Genomic DNA, 22,940 nt, shown 5'->3' with positions numbered 1-22,940 from the left:
CTCGGACCTTGATTTTGCAGATGATGCAGTCATCTTTGCGGAGACTTTAGATATCCTTTTGGGGGCCCTCGAGGTGGTGAATGAAGAGTCGGAGCCACCGGGATTATGAGTTTCCTGGGTCAAAACGAAGATCCAGGCTTTCAATGACATGTTTGTGGTGAGGATGTTGAGGTCATGGAGAGATTCACTTACCTTGGCAGTGATATTCATGTCTCTGCTGGCTGTGAGCCACAGGTCAATCAACGTATGGGTCAGGCCTGGGGAGTCATGGATTCACTGAATCATGGGGTGTGGTGCTGCCGGTACCTGTGCGGGAGGACAAAAGTCCAAGTCTTCAGGTCCTTGGTGCTTCCAATCTTGCTCTTCAGATGTGGGACTCGGACTCTGAACAGGGATCTGAGACAGAGACTTAATTCCTTTGGTACCAGGTCTATTTGGAGAATCCTTTGCTATCGCTGGTCGGACTTTGTGTCCAACGAGAGGTTGCTGAAAGGGAGACTCAAATGAGATTTGTTACCTGCATAGTCCGTGAGCGTCAGCTGCGGCTGTATGGACATGTGGCTCGTTTTCCTGACGCTGATCCTGTTCACCAGATTCTCTCAGCGAGGGAGCCTCGTGAGAGAAGGAGGCCAAGGGGCCCACCACGTGCCTCGTGGGTGCAGCAGGTTGATTGGCATCTCAAGGAGATGGGGATGGGCCTGGCATCTGCATGAGGGGGATAGCCAGACAGAGGCCCCTGGAGTACTGGCGGAAAATGGACGCAGTGACGCGCTGCTCCAGTGCATGTTCCCACACCTGACCTGACACCAACACTCACTACAAATGTACAACTACCTCGAACATAGATATCTTCAAACAATTACATCAACCCGTACCACAAATCCACAATGACCTCTAACTTTTATAAAACGTCTTTTCCTAACATGTATATAGAAACATCGTCAATCATCCACAATGTTTACGTCTGAAATTGCCATCCCTTAATAATCACCTTTTTAATGTGCTTTCCTTTGTAATCTGTCTTTAATGTTCTTTCTCGCATTCTGCTTGGCCAACAGGCACAAGTTTGAGCGGGAAACACCAGAGAAACACCCCGACATTTGAGCTGGGTTTGCTCGCCCACAAACTGGGATAGGAACCAAGAGAAACCGAGAGCAGAAGGGCTAAGTGCATCATGCCGATGGATGGGGCCAGACATTATAAAAGTGGGTGTCACAGCGTGGAGGGAAAGGACAAGCCTGGAGCCTCGCTGAAGAGAGCCGTGCGGGAGTGTGCAGATCTTCCCTTGCGACAATGACCGTTCAGCATTGCACGACACCAAACCACACCAAGCCAGCTACGCCTACTCTCGGCTCATCGCACCAGGGACTGCATCAAGGGCAATGACTCCCTCCTGCAGCAAGAACGTGGTCTCAGTCTGCTTCTCATTAAGGTTCCGTGGTGTCCCGTCAGGTATTTTCTGTGTTGTCTCCCTCTTGTAGTATGACTGGGCCCGATAAGGACCTAGATAAGTCAGGATATATCGTTGGTTCATTGTGCACATTACGGTAGAGGGTTAAGGGGTGTAATTTATTTATTGCTATTCATTTCATGTTGCTTCACTGTATTCCCACCCCCGTATACCATTTCTTTATAGAATCCACTTGGTCTTGGAGTGAATTTGAGCAGTTGTGATCGCTATTGCAATTGGCATGTCCATTAGAGGATAATTTGGATACGGACAATCGGCACCCACAACACGACTGCAGTGCACCTCGCGACTCTGCTCGGTCAAAATTAGAGATCAGGCAGAAGGCACCGTGGTGTCCATGTCTGCTGGTGTGTCTGCTGCGTGGTGTGTCTTAGCGTGGTGTGTCTGCTGGCTCAGTTGTCCCACTGGTATCCCAGCGATAGACACAAAAAGCGGCTCGGGGCATCCAAATCGGCTGGCCACCGTGGCCGCTTTGATGCGGCTCACCAGGATTCACACGAGGTGACTGGGACGACCCGACGGCTACACCAATATAACCAGAAACTATACAGTCAATTCCATCCAATGTATAATACCTTTCATTCGATTTCCTTCACAGTCTACAGTTAGTGACTATCATGCTGTTAAAGGACGTTCCAAGCAAACTCCAAAAACATTCCACACTCCATTGGGAACAAATTCCCTCAAAACAGCCCGATGAAACCGGGTTAACTGCCAGTAGTAAATATATAAATAATAGACCTAAGGTACGAGCATAAGAACAACAAAAAAAATTCTTCAAACCTGCTTTTTTATCATCCATCATCTCAACTTTCTTCTCTTCTTCCAGCTTGGGCCTCTTGGCCTTTTTAAAATTTGTGGTGTTCCGTCGACCTTCCCCTTCATCATCAGAGTCTGAAAATTCCTCATCGCAGGCAATGCGCTTGTCTGACGCTCTGACTGCAAGAATAAAAATGTGAATCACAACCCACATCCCACTATAAAAATGTAGTAAAAAACCACGCCCCCCACCCCCAAATATATATAAAAAGAATTAAAAAAAAAACCAATAAAAAAACATATAAGCTCCCAACAACTGAGCAATGCATCTTTCATTCAAATGACAACAAAAACTTACTTGAGATGCGCTTATCAGAATCCTCCTCCTCTTCCTCACCGCTGTCCTCAGGTACAGCATCCTCGGGGATTGCTTGCATCTGTACACCCGGCGCGTGAGGCAGCATCCTCAGGTTCTCAAAAAGCCGCTGCCTGCGGATGTTTGAGAAATGTGGGTCCGCATATTCTGAAGCATTCTGAAGAACTTTCACTAATCTCATTCAATTGCCTGCTGTGCCGTTGCTGCTTAAATTTCCTGTGAATCTGTTTGGAAGAATAAAGCAAATGCGGCACATGGTAGTGACGGTGATGAGAATGTGGCTCAGGACAACAGCGATACTGGTAGCCGGCGATGCGGACAATTCCTGGCAATTCACCAAAGACGGTATGAACTACTACTTTTTCTTTTCGAATAAAAAGCAATGTGGAATGAATTTAATCATCAGATCGAGCAATTGTTGAGATTAAATGGTTGTTTTTTTTTTTTGTTTTTTTTTAAATACTCAACTTCTGCATTTTTCCAAGAAACGATTTGACAATTGTTCACAAAACACACGTTTGTGAAGTTTTTACCACAAAAGGATGAAATATTTAACACAAACAAACAAACAAATTGGAGCATTTGCTGAGATGAATGTGCACAATTATCCACTCACTTGATCTTCTCCAAGTACTCAGGTGTGTTCTGGTTTGTCATGTTCGACGGACTGATGTGAAGCTTGAAGTCAGGTCCAAAGTACTCAAAGTAATCGTTGTATGGCAACTCTGCACGCACAGCACCGAGTCAAAGCTTCCGAGACGCATCAGCACAAGGTTGGATTTTGGTGCTACCGTAACACACAAAATTAGTGTGATTTTTTTAAAAAACAATATCTACACCGCTACTTCCAAATACCATATGCAGGCGATTCATGATGTCATCGCCAGGCACCGAAGGAAGGGAGAACTCAGTTTTTACTCCGTTTGTTTGTTTTCTTGTTTGTCTGGGCGATATCTCAGAACAAATATGAAGATGTGCTTTGGCAAACAAGTCTTTTGATTAATCAATTACCGATTTATCAATTTCTTATTTATTTTATTTCTCATCTGGACAACACCTTTTGAGCTCGGAAGCTGATACATGGACACGACAGTGAACGAGCGATTTGGCTACAAATGATATTTTTCATTTACTGATTAATCAATTAATTATTCATTTTTCAATTAATTACTTAATTTTCAAAAAGTTACAGATTTGGATGAAACAGTGGTGGTTTAGATATGCAATTCAGCAACTGATTGAGAAATCAATTATTTTACAATTATTATTTATTTTAATTATGCAATTAATCAATCAATTATTGTATACTGCTCCCTCCCAATTCCATCTCGATGTGTTGCACGGTGGCATCGCCAGGTGCCAAACGAGCCCTGGCAATGTTTCGCGCTGGAGGATTTGTTATTTATATATTTGGCACGGGGGCAGTGTACTTCGATTGTACCTCCACTTGTTAGAAATCTATTTTTACAATGATTACACACAAATCAAATTTTAAAAATGAAGCATCCAGGCATTTTCACACAAAATACAAACATCATGAGGTATAAAGATTACATCGACTCAAACTGCAAAGATAAACATTAATCCAAAGTATATATGAATGCAACTGGAAGGGTGCCTTCGTTATTGTGGAAAGACCAGCCTGAGCAAACGCAGGGCTGGGTTGAGCCACATTGTGAAACCGCTCAGCAGATGGATGAGCGAGCACAACCGACTGGCAGTCCCAATCGTGAGATCTTTCGTGAATCAATCTGGTCAGGATGTACCAACGATCTCCAGAAGAGGTTCAGTGCTGCCGAAGTGATCTGTATACTGGGAAGTTTACTGCTGTCTTGCATCGCCCAACACGTCTCTCAAATATTCTTATTTTATAAACAAAGCAATTGATGGATTTACATTGAATGTAATGAAGGGCCATATATTTTTATTATGTGAAATCGTAACTTTTTTTTGTCTCTACATCAAGTTGAAATATGTTCAGTAAGTAAGCATTACCTGCTTATCATGTATTGGTTTGTCAGAATACAAGAACCGATAATTTTGATTGAAGACTGTTTCTCGACTATTATTTCGGGGTTTGGGGACTATTGTTAAGCTTTAACAATTGACAGATGTGATCTGGCAGTGTGGTGTTAAGTTGTGGAGACAAAGCTTTAAACCACATTTTGAACTTCACGAAAGTGTGTCTCAGACCACAGTACAGCAAACCCTCTAATATCGTGGGAGTACGGTTCCTGGAAAATGCCGTGACGTTTAAAGCCGCGATAGTGGAAACCAAGGTCCAATGAGAAATGGGGGGTTCAGTTCCTGGAAAATGCCGTGATGGTTAAAACCACGATAGTGGAAACCAAGGGCCAATGAGAAATGGGGGGGTTCAGTTCCTGGAAAATGCCGTGATGTTTAAAACTGTGTTAGTGGAAACCAAGGGCCAATGAGAAAAGGGGGGTTCGGTTCCGAGAAAATACCGTGATGGTTAAAACCGTGATAGTGGAAACCAAGAACCAATGAGAAATGGGGGGTTCAGTTCCTGGAAAATGCCGTGATAGTTAAAACCATGATAGTGGAAACCAAGGGCCAATGAGAAATGGGGGGTTCAGTTCCTGGAAAATGCCGTGATGGTTAAAACCACGATAGTGGAAACCAAGGGCCAATGAGAAATGGGGGGTTCGGTTCCTGGAAAATGCCGTGATGGTTAAAACCGCGATAGTGGAAACCAAGGGCCAATGAAAGAAGGGGATTCTGTTCCTGGGCTTCGAGAAAATATAGAGGAAGTTGGGTGGCAGCCAGAAAGAAACATCACAATTTAATTAAACATGTAAAATATATTTAAAGCAGATTTACATTGAAAAAAACCATGAAAATACAATAAATACGGTGGAAATTAAACAAAAATACAAGACTTTTACCTTTTAAATTTATTACAAAACAGCGAGGTGGGTGGGTTCAAGAACATTACGTTCTCGTACTGTACTTTTCCATAAATAAGAAACCACAAGACTGAGCTTGGGATGCCAAAGTGGCAAATTAACTGCAAAGATAAACTCCCCAGCTCCTCACTCGAACAGCATAGTCTTTATCCCGAGCTCAGTCTTGTGGTTTCTTATTTATGGAAAAGTACAGTACGAGAACGTAATGTTCTTGAACCCACCCACCACGCCAAAGATTACAACGCCAAAGTGGCAAATATTCGGTCGAAACACTGGTGAGGTGATGTAGTTTGAGAACGTGTGTTTGAGAATGAAGCATGAGAACGGGGGGGGGGGGGGGGGGTAAGAATCCGGGTGTCGGGAAAATAAGGGTTTGAGAATGGGTGTTCGAGTATGTGGTTTGGGAATGAGGTTTTAATTTTGAGATGGAAAACGAAGGTTTGGGAGTGAGGTTTGAAGGATAATGAAGGTTTGTGAATGAGGAAGAGAGCAATAGGGAAGGTTCTACCTACAATCATTGACCCCATAAAAGCGGCCCACAGATGCTGCAGTTTCACCGAGAGCCAAGCAATCCAACAACTCAATCTTCTCACCCGTCATAACCATTCTCTGCCTTTTGGCACAACAAACTTTGTCCATCGTTTTACATTTGGGATCATTAAAAGCGATGCACGAGAAACACCACAAGGCTCGTGACGAGAGATAATCGTAAACCTACGGGACGGGCGCAAGCGATGCTAACTGAGCTGAAAAACCACGACTGGTCGAAATGAAATCCCGTGAGAAAGAAATCGTAACAATTGATGAAAACCCACGATATGAGGGTATTGGCACATTTGTGTACCTAATAAGTAGATGACCCCTAACCTTAAAAAAAAAAAAAAAAATTACCCCCGTGTGGGGGTGACAGTCATCTCTATAATACCACAAGTTCTCAATGTTCAGTTCAGGTAACCGCGAAACAGTCCAATCTAACCGTTTCGATTGAAATAGTTCACAGAGATACACTAGGATAATACTACTAATGACATAATTAATAAATATGTATTGTTCATTTAGTACCTGGATTAACACATCAGAATCACCAGTAAGTGCAATACGTGGTTTTCCGGTCTGTCCACTCTCTGGGGACATTTCACTTCCGGTTGTAGAAAAAAAAAAACGAAAAAAATAGGCTTAGCTCTCGGAGATTATGATAATCCTGTCGATTATTCTTCACTGATTATAATGCAACTTTCAGAATGAAAATTGGTCAAGTATTTATAGAGATATTGAGGTTTGAAAAATCGTTAGAGCTAGCAAATTCATTAATTATTAATTCCACAGAAGTTTCATGACACTGCACAAAGTGACATGTCAGGTATGAAAAAACATTTTGTATGCCAGATTCATTAATTATCAATTCATTAATTATGGAATGTACTCATTGATATATTAATCAGAAAGCCCAAAGCATGTAGCATAATTTATCACTTATCCCCTCATCCGGGATCCGTGGCCTCGCCCCACAGCCTGCAGCCCTATGTCCGCCGGTGATTATGTTAGATATCGGCACGATCGAGAGGAGCCTGCGAATCATCCCTGCTGATGCACTGAATTGATGCAATCGTTCGGCCAGAATATTCGTTGTCAAGATGTTGCGTGATTAAATCACCAATACAGTCACTCAAATTTATACCGCCGACATACTTCTTAACAATCACCTTCGCCCCAGAAACCACAGTCAATCTGAACCACGCTGGCCACTGCTCAGACGCCATGACCGGACTACTGCGCAGTTTGGTTAAAGACGACTCGGCATTTTGGCACACGCGCACGAAATTATATTTTGAAAATAAATGCCGACGTTTACATTTCGGGTTTTGAAACTTTTGCACCTTCGGCGGAAAAATGTATAAATATAAAAGGCTAAAAATGTGTTTTATATTTATATTTCATTTCTCCTTCCTTCCTTGCGAATCGCATCGGCGTTTTTGGCCATCTTCCAGATCACGTGACGATCAAACGGGAAGGAAATTCAAAAATCTGTCTGGTAAGATACAAGATAATATGTTTACAATCATAATCAATAAACAGTTGCCGAATATCTTGTAGAATGGCAGACTAGATAGGTTTTGAAAATGGCGATTTTTATAACTTACGTGACCTCGTCCCTGATCTTGAACCCGGACAAAAGTTATATCGTTGTGCAACACTCATCGACCTCTACCCACATACTAAGTTTCATCAAGACCGGAAAAAAAATTGTTGACGGACAGACGGACGGACGGACATTTGGTCCGGCTTTATTAGGTCATCTCGGTTGAGATGACCTAAAAATAAAAACCTCGGCGTCAGGACTCACTTGTGTGCAAATTCAACTTCGCTCAACTTTGTCTTAAAAATTGCACGAAAAAGTTAACACTTGAAGAAACAACTCTCTCAGCTGACACGACCCTGTCAAGAATACGTTTGCATCTGCTGATGAGATTACTACTACTACCTTTTTTATTTTTTGCAAGTGCACATTTTACAACAAACGACCTGAGAGAGAATCCGTGACAGGTGAGATATCAGCAGATCAGCGAAGCTGTTTCTTCTTAAACAATTAATCTTTTTCATCATAGTCATACGGTTATTGAAACACGGCCAATCAAATCAGTGCCTCTTCAACCGCTACTCTACTTGGATCGACTTACATTTTTAAGTCTGTGAAATGACTGTCATGATATATATGAAAGCCGAGAACAAGTGGTGTGTCATGGTGTCCAGGCAGAAGCTGCACAACATCTAGATACTTCCAGGCCAACTCTGTTGCCATCCAAGCTGAACAATAATCTCATGCTTATCATATCCAGTGTCCATTGGGGGGAAAAAAAAAAGTCCTTCCTCACTCGAAGGTGAGTTCCAAGACATCCACCGGCAACACAAAGGATGGTGGTTTTGAAAGCACACCACAACTCTTCAGGATTCCCTAAAACACTCAGACCCCCTCCAAATCCCCACTCAGCCTGTTCTCAAAGTCCTCAGCTACCCTCTCATCCTCAAACTTGCAAACATCCAGCTTAGGCTGCTGTCGAAGATTTCATCTTCAAGCATTTGTAATTGGTGTGAATGAATTGTTCCTCACTCATAAAATATTATTTTGAACTTTGGTAAAATGTTGCAGTTGAGAGGATTCCCGTGTAAACGTGATTATCCATGTATTCTGTTACATTTCCTCTCTGTAAAACGTACATCAACCTTCAGTTCATACTGATTAAAACTATTTAACAACCTGGAAATGTTGCACAAGTTCCAGGAAGACTTGAGTACATGAATAGCATATCAATTAGTACATGATTAAATATAACTTTAGATATTTCATATTTAGTTCACAAATTGAACTAGAGGGGGAGCACTCGGTAGAGTGCAAAACCTCTGCCGTCAATACTGCTGGGTGACTTAAGTGAACCTGATATCCTATTCATTGTAGGTCAAAACGGATCAGACTCTACTGAACCACGATTGAATAAACTAAACTAGATCGACGTGCATGTAGAAATGCCCAAAAAAAAAAATATTTTTTTTTTTGAAAATAAAGTTGCAAAATTTCAAAAAAAAATTTTTCTCTAACAATTTTTTGGGGGGTTGGAAATCACTTAAAACATGTAGAAATGCAAAAAAAATTCAAATATTTTTCAAATAAAATTGTAATTTTTTTGAAAAAAGTTGCAAAATTTTTTTTTTTCCTCAAACATTTTTTTTTTTTGGTTGGAAATCACTTAAAACATGTAGAAATGCAAAAACAAAAATTCAAATATGTTTTCAAAATGGCCACCATAGCGGCCATATTGGACTTTGGACCAAGTCCAAAATCTAATGGCATGATCCTTGGACCATACCTAATCCCCCCCACCAAGTTTCGTCGAAATCCGTCAAGGAGTTTTTCCATAATACTGTTCACAAACAAACAAACAAACAAACTAGAACGGGCACTCAGTAGAGCGCATACCTTCGCCAACGCTACATTTGCCCCCCCCCCCCCAGAAACCATTGATTGTAAGGGTATTTAATCCCATACCACATCTGCCATCTCATATGTGTTATGAAGGCTTAAAAACATTAAATTTCTTGCTGTTTGACACTGATTCACATACATTGTACAATTTCTGTATGAACTCCCTGACCTTTTTGGGTGTCGGTGTCAAGTCAATTTGATGACAACTGGTCACATAAGAAATTATTTTCTGGCATTTTAGCACACACGAGTTTCTGTTTTTCTAAATAAGTTATTTATTGTGAACAAACAAACAAACATTCATTTTCAGAAAGTATGACATCTGAAAGTACTAATTCAGCTGTGTGTACTATATGTAGAGCGTATGACATTAGCTAGTTGCACGATAGGGGGTTGAAGTACTATCGATAAATAGAACTATAAGTTGTGAAATACGCCTCTCCTGGTGCCAAAGTCCCATTGGTTTGCATGGAGAGAACTATGTTTTTGCCTGCTAATCCGTTTTTATTACTTGCATCCTTACAACTGTAAAATGCGCATATCTTTTATTTTTTAATATCTTCAAATTGCACCAGCAGCCGAAAGCATCATGGCACATAAGAATGACACATTTGAAGCATACCTCAGGTGATCGTGCTTTTTTTTAGAATGGTTGACATCAGCTGGTTGTGGTTGCGCAATCCAAAAGTAATACGTCAGCTGGCTCCTAATTTATAAAAAGGAACATTTTTTGTTTAGTGTGGGTACGTGCCACTAAGGTATGCACATTTTGTAAGTTCAATGACACCCACTCCCCCCCCCCCCAATGCTTTAAATTCACCAAGAAAGTCACTGTCAAATATTACACATCACAGGATAGGGAATTGAATTCTAAACATTTTGAATCTACTTAAATGCAAATTGAAAAGAATTGACCGCGTTATGATAAAGGTCGTAGACCCCCCTGACCTTTGACCCAAACCACGAACAAAGGTAATGACGTCATTGTGTCATATCGTATATCACAAGATTGGGCATTGAATTCACAACATTTTGGCGTTGGTTGCATGCAAATTGGATAAAAATCGACCGCACTATGGCAAAATGACGATTTTGACATTTTCATGACCTCAACCTTGACCTTTGTACTCTTAATTTTGTAATTGGTATCAGAGTGTGGGGAACAGAAGTCAACATTTTGGTATTGGTTTCATGCAAATCGGATAAGAATTGACCGTGCTATGACTAAAACCGCACATTTTTCAATGTCGTGACCCCCCCTCACCTTTGACTCCCAACCGCTAATAAGGGTTATTACGTCATTGTGTCATGTCACATATCACAAGATGGGGCATTGAATTCTGAACATTTTGGCATTAGTTGCATGCAAATTGGATACAAATTGACCGCGCTATGGTAAAATGACAATATTGACCTTTTCATGACCTTGACCTTTGACCCGATCGCTCCCAAAATCTAATCAAATGGTCCTCGGATAATAACCAATCATCCCACCAAATTTGCTGCGATTCAGTTCAATACTTTTGGAGTTATGCGAATAACAAACAAACAAACATACACACATATTCACAAATAAATAAATAAATACACAGCGATCAAAACATAACCTTCGCAACAAAGTTTGCGAAGGTAAAAAACAGACAGGGGTGAAAACAGTAACCTCTGTCCATCTTCGATGGCAGAGGTTAATGAATGTAATGCACGGTTTTTGTGTAGAGACTGTAAAAGCTGCCAAGGTCCTGTGAGCAGTTCCCGTCAGAATGTAATGTTATTCTTTATCAATGCTGAGAACGTGCCGAAGTAATGGTTCACTTCCTTGATCTGTGTAACTCTCTGTACCTCAAAACCCTGGGGAACCTTAAAGGGTTGTGTTCTTTTCTGATTGGCTGTACATGGGCCTTGCCTACATTGTTTCGATGTTTCACTCCTTTTCCAGTCACAGAAAAGTTATTTTGGGTTCGAACTGTGGGAATAGTTACTCTTTCACAGAAGGAAAGATTTTTCTCTTTTATCCTGCCTGTTCAATCATTCCCCCCACTCGTCCCCACGAAGACTTGGGATCATCCTCCAGCGACCATCAACGAGCACATGGTCAATCTCCTTTGCCACACCACCAGTGTTGGAATACCAAGTCCAGCGATGAGCTTGTGGGTGCTGACACCATGAACCAGCCACCCTAAGTCCATGACTTCTTCCAAAGTCAAGGAACTTGGTGCTATTCAGGTTCACAGTTCCAGACCCATGAGGACCAACACACGTCTCATAACCATCCCTATCAGTTCCAGTCGATGCATTGAAATCCCCCTCGACTAGAAGTGTATCTCACCTGGGGCACTGATGAACCACAGACTCGAACGAGGCATAGAATGCGTCCTTCATGGTGAGATCACTCGCCTCAGTCGGAGCATAAACAGAGAAGAGGGAAATGACACCTAGAGTGACGAATCCTGAGTCTCATAATACACTCGTTGACCGGTGTTACCTCAATGATTATTAGAGTCAGCTTATTGGACACAGCTACAGCAACTCCTTGAGTATGGTAACCATCAGAGCTACCAGACCAATAGTAGGTGTAACCAGCCACCATGATCTCACCGCAATCTGGTCACCGAACCTCAGAGAGAGCTGCAATACCGATGTCCAAACGCTTGAGCTCAGATGATAACAGAGACAGGTGATCATCCTCTCTTTGGAAAAGGACATTCCAGGCACCCACCCCAAGGGACTGCTTCAGGTTAACCCAAGGAGACTGCCATCTGGTGGACGACACTTCAGCACCACCCCGACACACACCACCATAATCAGGAGGGTTACCCTTCAGGAAGGTTCCCCATTGCTTTTCCTCCCATCACCAAAGAATGGGGGTCCTGAAGGGTTCACCCCAATCCCATCATCTGGTGAGCTGCCCTGTGGAGGGCAGCACAGGAGGTACTTCCACAGAGTGGGTTTTCAGTGTTCTTTGCGTTTATGCGTTTTGTGGAATGAAGCATTTTACGGTGGCCAGAGTACAAATCCTGCCAACATCCTCCTAATAAAAAGTAACCAAACTGCAGGAGGACGTCCACAGATACAGATGGAAACCAGATACGGATGGATGTTGGCTCACAAGGAGCTCATCCGCCCTTTGGATATGGACACCGAGCAGGATTGAGAACAAAACCTGTCAAACAGCCTCCAAACACCCTCCTCACCAGGAAACATGGTGGACCAGAAGGTTTAGTCGGCAACAACCCAACCATGAAACAAGTTAGTACAAGCTTACATGGTACCTTCAGCAAGTCATAGATCTGATCTGGCCTGACCCGACAATAGAACGTGTGTGTGTGTGTGTGTGTGTGTGTGTGTGTGTGTGTGTGTGTGTGTGTGTGTGTGTGTGTGTGTGTGTGTGTGTGTGTGTGTGTGTGTGTGTTCTGACAAATATTCATTTGGAACTTGTTCTGTTATTGTGTGCAATTTAAATAGATCAAGTAAAGGGTCACCATATCAGGTGACCTTTTTATTATTTCCTAAACAGCACGAGGCTGCCAAGCAGCATCATTGGCTGAGGGCACGGCTATGCTGCTGATGCAGTGCCCCAAGTAGGTTCTGGCAGGAATTTGAAATATGCCACGGTACCGGCAATAGCTTGTCCACTCTTTGCGAAGGACACCATGGGATCTTGAACATCCACCAACTAATGTTGGCATATGGGACCCCAGTTTAATGTCAAGCTCGGGGAAATGACCCTGCCTGTGAAACAACAGGATGACAGTTTATAGCTGGGTCGGGATTCAAACCTAGGATACACAGCTTCGACGCGAGTGGACATAACTCTTGGCCATCCTGCCAGCCCATGTCAAGTGATGCATCCCTCACAACACCTATCCTATCACCTTTTGTTACTTCCCGCATAAAACAGTGTGTTTCCGTCACTCAAGCTAGTTGGACCAACTTAATGTCTTTTAACAGAGTCCCAAGCGCTGATAAAATGTACTAACAAGAAAAAGAACAATCAGAGATTGCAGACCCTCACCAGGACTTGTTTTGTGTGGTGTTTGTGTCGTTTTGTGTGGTGTATTTTGTGTACTGGTGTGTTACGAAATCAATGGACATAAGTAGAACTGCCACTTCATAACTACAGGCAGTGATGAGCAGGTACCAAGATGTCTGGCGTTGATCGGACACCTGACCCATGACGTTTATTACTGTTCAATTTAATTTGGAATGGGATAAAAACAAGCTCAAATGAGCTAAGATCCTCGTCCTCTTAACGATGACGTCATAAAAACGAATATGACGTCATTGTGATTTATCAGGTTTGCGAGAAATTATCTGTGGTCATGCCCGGCTTGATTCCCACAAACAAAATTCAAACAGCTTGCCTAGTTACGGAGATAATGGTATAGGCGATTTCCATTAACGGCGATATTATGATGTCAACTTTTTTTCTAGGAAGAATTTCCAAAATCGGAGATGGTTACTGCATGCCCGTGGACTTTCTGCATATACATGGCAAATTTCACGAAGATCCGATGAAAACTCTGGGTTGTGAAACAAAAAATGTCAAAAAATAGGAATGACGTCATAAAAATTGATATGACGTCATAGTGATGCATCATATGTGCGGTAATTCATCACTGCTAATGCCCTGTTCGATTCCCGCAAACAGAATTCAAAAAGCTTGCCTAGTTTCGGAAATAATTTTTAGGCGATTTCCATTAGCGGAGATATTTTGACATCATAACTTTATTTTCTAGAAGGAATTTTCAAAATCGGAGATTGTTACTGTCTGCGCAGGGTATTTCTACATATATATGCCAAGTTTCAGGAAGTTTTGATGAAAACTGTACGCTGCGAAACAAAAAAGTCCACAAGAAGAAGATGAAGAACAACAACGTGAGTAAGACTTAGAGATCCTCCACGAGGATGTAATAAATTAAATTCAAATCAAACGGAACACCAAATATGTTCAGCCCTGCATTGGAGTCATCATAAGGAACCCGAACAAGCAAAAAGCAAATATGAAGTCATCAGGAGGAACCTGCAGAGGATTCACATTTCAGCTGCTACTCCCTCTACCCTCAAAAACCCATCCAGGTACAGCCAAGTAAGCCTTATTCAAACAAATAAACATAATAATAATAATTTAAATCAAATAATTCTGGCTGCCAGACCATGCATCCAATCAGGTTGAAATTTAAAACATTTATTCCCCATTACTACGAGATCATAATTGTGAGGTTTCACTTTGATCGATTAAGCGGTTCAAGAAAAAGAATATTTTAAAGAGTTTCGCTCAACCCAATATGGCTGGCAGACCACGGTGACATATGACATCAGATGTGTGAACCTTTTGTTCCTCATGGTTAGGCAATTGTACGTGTAAAGTCTCTCATCATTCTGCTCAGCCACTTCAGAGAAGATTTTTGGTTTTATTTTTTAAACAATATGGCTGCCGAATCACTTGACCGATGTCATCAAATCTTATTTTCTGTGGACCATTTTATGCCGAGATGACCCTCAAATTTTCATACTGATCATATTTAGCATTCTACATATGCAATTATGACATCATAACAAAGGCACCTATGATGTCATCAAAAAAATAAAATAAAATAAAATAAAAAAAAAAAAAAAAAAAAATCGCACACATTCCCCATAAGGAGTACTTGCCGTGTGCCAAGTTTCAATTTTTAACCTTGGTGTGGTTTCAGAGATACAGGTCCAAAGTTTTTCCGTTTTTACAACATGGCTGCCACACGACGTGACCTATGATGTTATAATCATCAATAAAACATTCCACACGAGTAGTCGCTCCTGTGGTGAAAATTTTGTCTCAATCCGAGAAGTGGTTGCGGAGAAAAGTGCTGAAGTTCTGTGCAGTCAGTCAGTCAGTCAGTCAGTCAGTCAGACCCAAATGCAGCACCCTCTCCTCCAGCGGGGGTAATGAAGCAAACTAAGAACACACGCACAGTTCTCATTTACCTCCATGGCTTTTCTCTCCAATTTTGAACAGCAGACATCCATTTCAAAAACAGTGTTGTGGATAAACGTCTTCATCGGACACAGTCTTACGTCATGAAACGAGATGAGAAAACACCGCACACTGACCATTCGCGATCTCGTTGTCCAAAGCCACCGCTGTCTCATAGGTCCAACAACGAGCCACGTTACGGATGGTGTAGCCCCCACCACCAAGCATTAGCAGCGGCAAGTTGAAACTCTTCACGTATTCCACACACCTGGCGTGTCCTGGTAACAAGCAAGCCTCTCACTCACCACGGCTGCAGGCAAAATTGCTGGTCTACTTTGCAATCGCAATTTGCACCAATATCTAAAGCTTGCACGATGAAGGTGTGCACAATCGACTCCGATTCTGAACGTCCTTCATAGAGTGTGTCACATGCAAGGTAAAATGCAGTTTAGTACCAAGGCATTAATAACCGACAGAGCAACCACTGCCAAGCTATGGTAACAATGCACCGCAGAGAAAACGCAACAACATAACCACAGTGGATGAAAACCGCACCTTTGATGGTCAGGTTAAAACAGCCGAGCCGATCACCCGTCAGCGAGTCGGCACCACACTGAAGAGCCACAGCACTGGGCTGGTACATCTCCATCACCTTGGCGATCACCTAATGATGGAGTGCGCCCAAAGAAAGATAAAAGTTAAAACGATCACCAAAAATTCCACAGTCCAATCACAGTGCATCATCGCAAAAACAAAATTTACATTCCAGAATGCAAGGTGTCGGCGCGATAAGATCAGTCACAAGTTGCAACGTACCGGCTTGAAGATGGATTCATACGAATCGTCATCAATGCCGTCTCTCAGTGGAAAGTTGACGGCGTAGTACTTGCCTTTCCCAGCTCCGATGTCCTGTATACCATTGAAACGACATCGAGGAATCCTCCACAAATTTGAGTCTTACAGTATTGAAAGGTGTAAACTTTAAAAACAAAAGGTAAATTCCAAGAGAGAAAAAGTCCATCAGAAAAACGAACGAGCAGCTCAGAGATCATAGGGACACATAAATCGTACCCTGAGATCTCCAGTGCCAGGGAAGTATTCTCCATACTTGTGGAATGACACCGTCATGACACGGTCTGTGGTGTAGAAAGCCTCCTCCACACCATCCCCATGATGAATGTCAATGTCAACGTAGAGGACTCGTTGGTGATACCTGTGTCCAGGGAGGTACGTTCAAGCATGGGGAGGAGTTGGCCATGGGTCAGGGGAAGACAAAGGGTAGAGGTGGGGGAGGAAGGGAAGGGGGATGGAGGGAGTGGGGAGTTTGGTTCACAAATCCAAAAATATTTACTGTTACTACTTCCACAGCCCCAATCAATCCCACGTCTTTGATCGTCAGCTTTCGGGATAGTTTGGTCCAAGTCTTTCACAAACCAGTTGGTCAGGCCTCGCATTTGATTGAAGGTGAGCATGGCAGGTTTTTGTAATTTGTTGAGGGTATCGGCAATAACTTGGCTACTCTTCGCCAAAGATGCCCTTTCCTTTGATGTGTCTTTAACGTCCACTAGTTAACGCCAGTGAACGAGTCACCCAGTTTAACATCGAGCTGCAAAGCACCAATTGGACAGCTTTTAGTTGGGTCGGAAATCAAACTCGGACTCGACAGTTCAAACTCAAACTACCCATACTCCATAATATCGGATTCTCCAAAGATTCTAATCAATCTCTCGACGCAACACAAAACCATCGCAAGTCCGTTCAATCCTCTGCATGTTCCTTTGGCTCTCCTCTACGTGAGCATACCGGTATGTGGTATCTGGCTCAATGGTCGAAATACCGACCATGGTCTGACTTGGCTTCAAAGGAAATGGTTTCAAACTTTAAACCCTCTCTACACTCTTGTCTTTGTCAAACAATTTTGTGCCCATTGTTTTTTGGTGCAAGTGAATGACATTTACGTTCAGACTTGGTTGAATCAACGATGTGGTGGAAGACACCGATAAGTGTTGGAGCACAGATATAAATCCACCAATACGGAGCATTTTTATTTTAAAAAAAACAAACAAACAAATGTCCGAGTTACACGAATCACTCACTTGAGCAACTCGAGAATAGCAAGGACAATGTCATTGACGTAACAGAAGCCAGAAGCCTCAGACTTTTTGGCGTGGTGAAGACCTCCTCCCCAATTCACTGCAATGTCCGTCTGCTGTTTGTTCAACTTCACGGCTCCAGCTGCGCACGGAGAATTCCCGGTGAGCTTACACATCAATGGGGAAACGGTGGCTCATGACACAACGTGCTCCCTAAAATAAACAATTAGTATTTCTATGTGAATCTGAGAAGAAGCAGTGAAATTATATTGAAACAAATTTTGAAAAAAGAGATTTTATAAATTTATTATGGAAAGGAGATATGTGTGCGTGTGCATCATGCGTCATTATAAAGGGAATAACTCGAGGTCCCGCTTCCTGGTATCGTAAAATGATATATAAAAAATAGAGCCCCGTGGGAGAGTGACGGTTATTTCCCCAACAGGCGGGGTGAAAATGAGGGATTAGGGGAAGGGGTCATCCCCACCCCCCTTCCTGAAGTGGCACGGTCATGGGGAGCACAACTAAGTTAACGGCATGGTCCTTACGTTTCATGACGAGTTTGGTGTGCATCTCGAGGTTGGTTTCTGAGAAGGTTTTTAAAAAATAAATGATTGAATTTTACGCGAACCCCCACTCCCCCAGCCCCCCTTTTCAGCCTCTTATAGGTGCTGGATCCAGATGAGGAGCACAACTCAATGAGACCTCACTGTTGTGGGTATCAAACCAAATTTGATCCACATCGGACAAGTAGTTTGTGAGGAGAGAATCATTTTTAAGTCAAATGTTAACGGATGTATGCACATATGCCAGAAAGTTAATCATCCATTTACTTGGTTAGAAAGTTAATAACCGATTTACCAAGAAAAAAAATGTGTGTCGGTTGAATCACACGAGAGCCCATTTTAAAAGACAATCTTTCCAGAATCGAAGAAGAAGAAATGTATATATTCCGCAGTTAGAGGGACATGACCCTAAAATTTCAATTTGGTTTTTTCCTTGATTTTTGTGTGTGATTTACGAAAGGACACATTGATGATTCAGGAAAAAATATTTTTCAGGGTATATTGATAGTTTTAGGTGGTGAATTCACCAATTTTGAACAAGAATTGTTCCAGATAAATTTTATCAGCAAAATCTCCATAATGGCAAAGAAGATATCTAGTCAAATTAAATGCCATTTTCTTACCAAAAATATTGAATTCATAGAGGCAGTGTAGTGCTTTCATGGATATATTAAGTAAAATCAACCTACATGTCTTCAAAATGCAAACATGTGTGCATTTCCCAACCCCTAGAAAGTCATGTAACGTTACTAACCGAAAAGTGAAATTATTTACCTCCAGAGTGTATAAAGTGTCTATGAATGATAATATTTCAATTTTTCCTGCTGTGTCCAATGACTAATTGAAATATATAAATAAGTATTACTTGTCATGATAGAAGTTAGAAATAACAGCAATCAAAATGTGTAACGTTACTAACCATGTAACGTTACTAACCAGCCTTTGTGTATTGTAACGTTACTAACCATGAAATAAGTGAATAAGACTCGAATAGACAGGTCCTGGTCAAGACAAAAGTGACAGTAAGACAACAGAGGGCAGTATGAAGACAGTGGGGGGGGGGGGGGAGGGGTAAATTTTGGAAACATGTGGCTGATGCATGCTTTATGTTGCAGTGACCAGTGCACAGTACATACTCTTCAATACATGGTGCACAGTGGTGGTTACAATGGAGCGTACCACATGACTTGTCTATCTAGTCAGTACAGAATTCTTCCATGCGGCATAAGTTTTTCATAAAACCTTCTGTTCATTGTGATACTGGGAAGATCCTTGAGTTCCAGCAGATGATCAAATACACATTGTAGGTAAGTACTCAACATTTCTTTTGTCTTCATATTCAATATCTGTGATCAATTTACTTCCCTATTGCCAAGTGAACCGTGTTTGCTGTTAAACTAAATATTTGAAAGAAAACTGTTGTCTGTGATATATATATATATATATATATACTTGTACATTGTATTTGGAAGTACTTTTGCATACATTCACTTTGTTGAAGGTATTTGATAACGTTGTGAATAATTAGGGCCTATTCAGTTTTATGAATAACCAATAATTATGGCTTAATTTGGGGGAATTATGATTTGTCCATGACAGCATTTTGAAATGAAACTGCACATGGTGATTTTGTTTTATGTTATATTGCTTCCTAACAGTTCAACATGCCGAAGTTTTTGACAAACAAAGAAAAGCAGCAACGTTACATAGAAAACTTGAAGAAAACTGGTAGATATCAGGAATACCAGCATAAGAAAGCACTGGCCATGAAGAAAAGCAGAGAGAAGAAAAAAGAGCAGGAAAAAGGCCTTCCGAAGAGGGAGAAAAAATTGTTAGAAAAAGAAAGAAAGGAGGCTACTAGACAACAAGTTGCCAAGCACAGAAAACTGAAGAAAGACCAGGCACAGAAATCAGCAAGTACAGGACCCTTCAACAGTGCCATGGCATTTGCAAAAGCCACTGCTAGAGCTCGTCGAATGCTGGATTCATCGCTTCCCTCTACTCCCAGACGAAGAATAGCCGTTTGTCGGAAGTTGTATGAAGCAGAATCGAGGCAGGGAACTGACGTTCCATCAACTTCATCAGCAGAGAAAAACAAGCCTGGCCCACCACCACAGCTAGGTGATCGTGATGTGAAAGTCATACATGAGTTCTTTGAGAGGGATGATGTCAGCTATCAGGCACCTGGCAAAAAAGATGTGGTGACCATATGGAATGATGGTGACAAGAAGAAGATACAAGCAAGATACCTCACATCATCCATCAAAGAGACTCGTGCTTTCTTTTGCGAGGAACATCCAGACATCAAGGTTGGGTTTTCAAAATTTGCTGAATACCGCCCCAAACACATTCTTCTAAGCCACAAAATACCCCACAATGTGTGTTTGTGCAAAATTCACGAGAATGCAATCAATGTCTTCAGTGCATTGCACAAGAGTGTGCCTGCCTTCCCTCCATATACGCGAGAACTCCCAGCTTCCTTTCTCTGCACAGATCCATCAAGGGAGTGTTGGATGAATGAGTGCAAAAAATGCAGAGAAGGAGCTGGATTTGAAAGAAACTTCAAAGCTGTCTTCGAGGAGTGCATGAACTCTCCAAGTTCATGGTCCCAATGGGAGTCAGGTGATGATGGGAGAATGAAGAAGATTCTGGAGGAGGGAACTGTCGGTGAACTTCTTCATCATGCCATGACCATTCTTCCACAGTTCCTGAAGCACTGCTACGTAAAACGTGAGCAGGCAGCAGTGTACAACGAGCACAGGAAGAAGGCCTCTGAATCTGATGTGCATCATGCAGTCCTTCAAGTCGACTTTTCTGAGAACTACACCTGCCAAGCTCAGGATGAAATCCAAAGTGCTCATTGGAACCAACGTCAAGTGTCGCTTTTCACTGCAGCACTCTGGCACTCTGGATCCCTTTCCTCCCTTGTGCTGGCATCGGACAATTTATGCCACTCAAAGGACACCATTGTGGCATACCTGGATGTACTTCTGGATTTCCTTCCTGACCAAGTATCACATGTGTCGATATGGTCAGGTGGTCCAGCATCTCAATTCAAAAATCGCTACATTGCTGCAGCATTGGCATCACTAGAGAAGGCTCACAAGGTGCATATCGAGTGGAATTTTTTTGCCACTTCACATGGGAAGGGACCCGTTGATGGAATCGGTGGGTCAGCCAAGCGTTTTGTGTGGGACAAGGTGAGAACACGTAAACATACTGTAACTGATGCAAAGAATTTTGCAGAAGCTGCAAGTACCATGAAGAATGTGTCTGTTCGTGAGATTACTTCCAGTGAGATCGCAAAGAGGAACACGAGAAGCTGAACCTTGATGTCATCTTCAGTGAAGCCAAGGCCATTACTGGCATAGCAAAGATGCACTTCTTCAAAGTGGTAAATGACGAGGTGGTAGCCTATGTCCTGAGCAGAGACAAGCACGATGAGGCAACCCAGAGCAGCAGTGAGACCATTGCAGCAGTGGGAGACTGGTTCATAGTTGAGTACGATGGAAAACAATTTCCAGGAGAAGTTCTTGCTGTACGAGATGGAGAGTTCCAGGTGTCAGTAATGGCACATGTCGGGAAGTACTGGAAATGGCCTTCAACTAGGGATGCTATTTTCTACATGAGACACCAGATGATTGCCCCGTTGGATGCACCAGAAGTAGTGAACAATCGAGGCCATTTCAAATTTTCTGTCCCAATTTGAAATTATTGTACGGTGGTTTGTCAGGTGTAATTACATTTCAGGTACAGCGAACAGACTTTTGTTTTCACGTCAATGCAGAGATACGTTCAAAGTGGTCTAAAGAAAAAAAAAAAAAAAAAAACATATCACATATCTCTAGACTTGAATAAACATGAATTCAAATACTATGATGTAAACTACTGTCACAATATCAAATGTTGCATTATGGCCATACACTGTACATACTACATACCGGTACATGAGTATTTGCTCTTTGGTTTCTTTCCCCTATATGAAAGGTACTCTTGAATGAGGAACACGTACAATATGTACTGTTTTGTTCAACTTGTGAATTCCAGTGAATCACGATGAACTGTGATCAGCATAGTTATGGATCTGTGGATATCACTTGACCCAGTCTTTAAAGTGGTACTCTTTTGTTGTTTGTAATTTATTGTAACTTTTTCTTGTCTTTTTTAACACATATGTAATTTGTACCATTATACAAGTACAATGACACTATACTGCTTGAGTTTGGTGATTGAAATAAGAGTTTCATGTCTTATCTGATGTTTTTTTTTAGCTTATTTCACATTCTCTTGAGGAAAAATGTAATGATTTGAGATTAAACATAATTCTGTGAGTCATTGTAATCACTGGACAAAGTGTAACGTTACTAACCGTAACGTTACTAACCATGATTTTTGTTCCTAATTTTCAAACAAAGCTAGAATGAGAAAGCATATTTAGGGTAGCTATTGCCCTTAAAGCTAGAAATGAAAAAATAGAGTTGATATGTTTCAAGCTATACCAATTTTAGCAAACTTTTCATTCAAAGATGCTCATCAATTTTTCATGTCCTTTTTTTGTAACGTTACTAACCGGCATTAAAAGCAGTTCTTTTTTCTAGAATGTTTCATGAAATGATTTCATTCTTTGCTCTGTTCTACGTCTAGACTAGGTTGATCTCTGGTGACATTAATGAGACTTTACATCCACAGATAGAGAAAGGACTCTTATCTAAATAATGAGAATGTCCCTAAAATGTAACGTTACTAACTGCGGAATTGCCCAATGGGACCTCGAGCATATTTTAATAGTTTAAACAGAGAGTTGGTGTCAAAGCCA

At 41.8% G+C, this 22,940-nt stretch overlaps 3 protein-coding genes across 8 annotated transcripts in view; 1 reads left to right on the top strand and 2 right to left on the bottom strand.

The window, feature by feature from the left end:
- Positions 1 to 22,940, bottom strand: part of LOC147019407 (uncharacterized) — a 520,827-nt gene that overhangs the window by 158,335 nt on the left and 339,552 nt on the right. The window lies entirely within an intron of this gene.
- Positions 1 to 22,940, bottom strand: part of LOC147019412 (putative histone deacetylase 1-B) — a 47,613-nt gene that overhangs the window by 12,343 nt on the left and 12,330 nt on the right. For all 4 annotated transcript variants that reach the window (XM_085893848.1, XM_085893849.1, XM_085893850.1 and 1 more), the window contains exons 5-12: positions 17,562 to 17,700; positions 16,537 to 16,678; positions 16,282 to 16,374; positions 16,021 to 16,129; positions 15,603 to 15,743; positions 3,223 to 3,331; positions 2,589 to 2,719; positions 2,255 to 2,410 (exon numbers count right to left, since the gene is read on the bottom strand). In XM_085893848.1, the coding sequence (XP_085749974.1) occupies positions 2,255 to 2,410; positions 2,589 to 2,719; positions 3,223 to 3,331; positions 15,603 to 15,743; positions 16,021 to 16,129; positions 16,282 to 16,374; positions 16,537 to 16,678; positions 17,562 to 17,700 (1,020 nt within the window). The remainder of the gene's footprint in view (positions 1 to 2,254; positions 2,411 to 2,588; positions 2,720 to 3,222; positions 3,332 to 15,602; positions 15,744 to 16,020; positions 16,130 to 16,281; positions 16,375 to 16,536; positions 16,679 to 17,561; positions 17,701 to 22,940) is intronic.
- Positions 2,716 to 21,956, top strand: LOC147019413 (uncharacterized). 2 transcript variants are annotated; one of them, XM_085893845.1, is made up of 3 exons: positions 2,716 to 2,951; positions 19,240 to 19,431; positions 19,783 to 21,956. In XM_085893845.1, the coding sequence occupies exon 3, from the start codon at positions 19,789 to 19,791 to the stop codon at positions 21,448 to 21,450; it is 1,662 nt and encodes a 553-aa protein (XP_085749971.1). In that variant the 5' UTR covers positions 2,716 to 2,951; positions 19,240 to 19,431; positions 19,783 to 19,788; the 3' UTR covers positions 21,451 to 21,956. The 2 variants fall into 2 exon arrangements, with proteins under 2 accessions (XP_085749971.1, XP_085749970.1); XM_085893844.1 differs by lacking the exon at positions 2,716 to 2,951 and having other exon boundaries at positions 19,202 to 19,431.

This window comes from Eptatretus burgeri, chromosome 9, assembly GCF_056783735.1.
Source record: "Eptatretus burgeri isolate ZD-2024b chromosome 9, Ebu_testis_v1, whole genome shotgun sequence".
Lineage (NCBI taxonomy): Eukaryota > Metazoa > Chordata > Myxini > Myxiniformes > Myxinidae > Eptatretus > Eptatretus burgeri.
This window is presented reverse-complemented; position numbering and strand designations above follow the sequence as displayed.

Excerpts from the sequence above, each read along its gene's own strand:
- LOC147019413 (XM_085893845.1), top strand. The coding sequence starts at position 19,789 with ATGCCGAAGTTTTTGACAAACAAAGAAAAGCAGCAACGTTACATAGAA.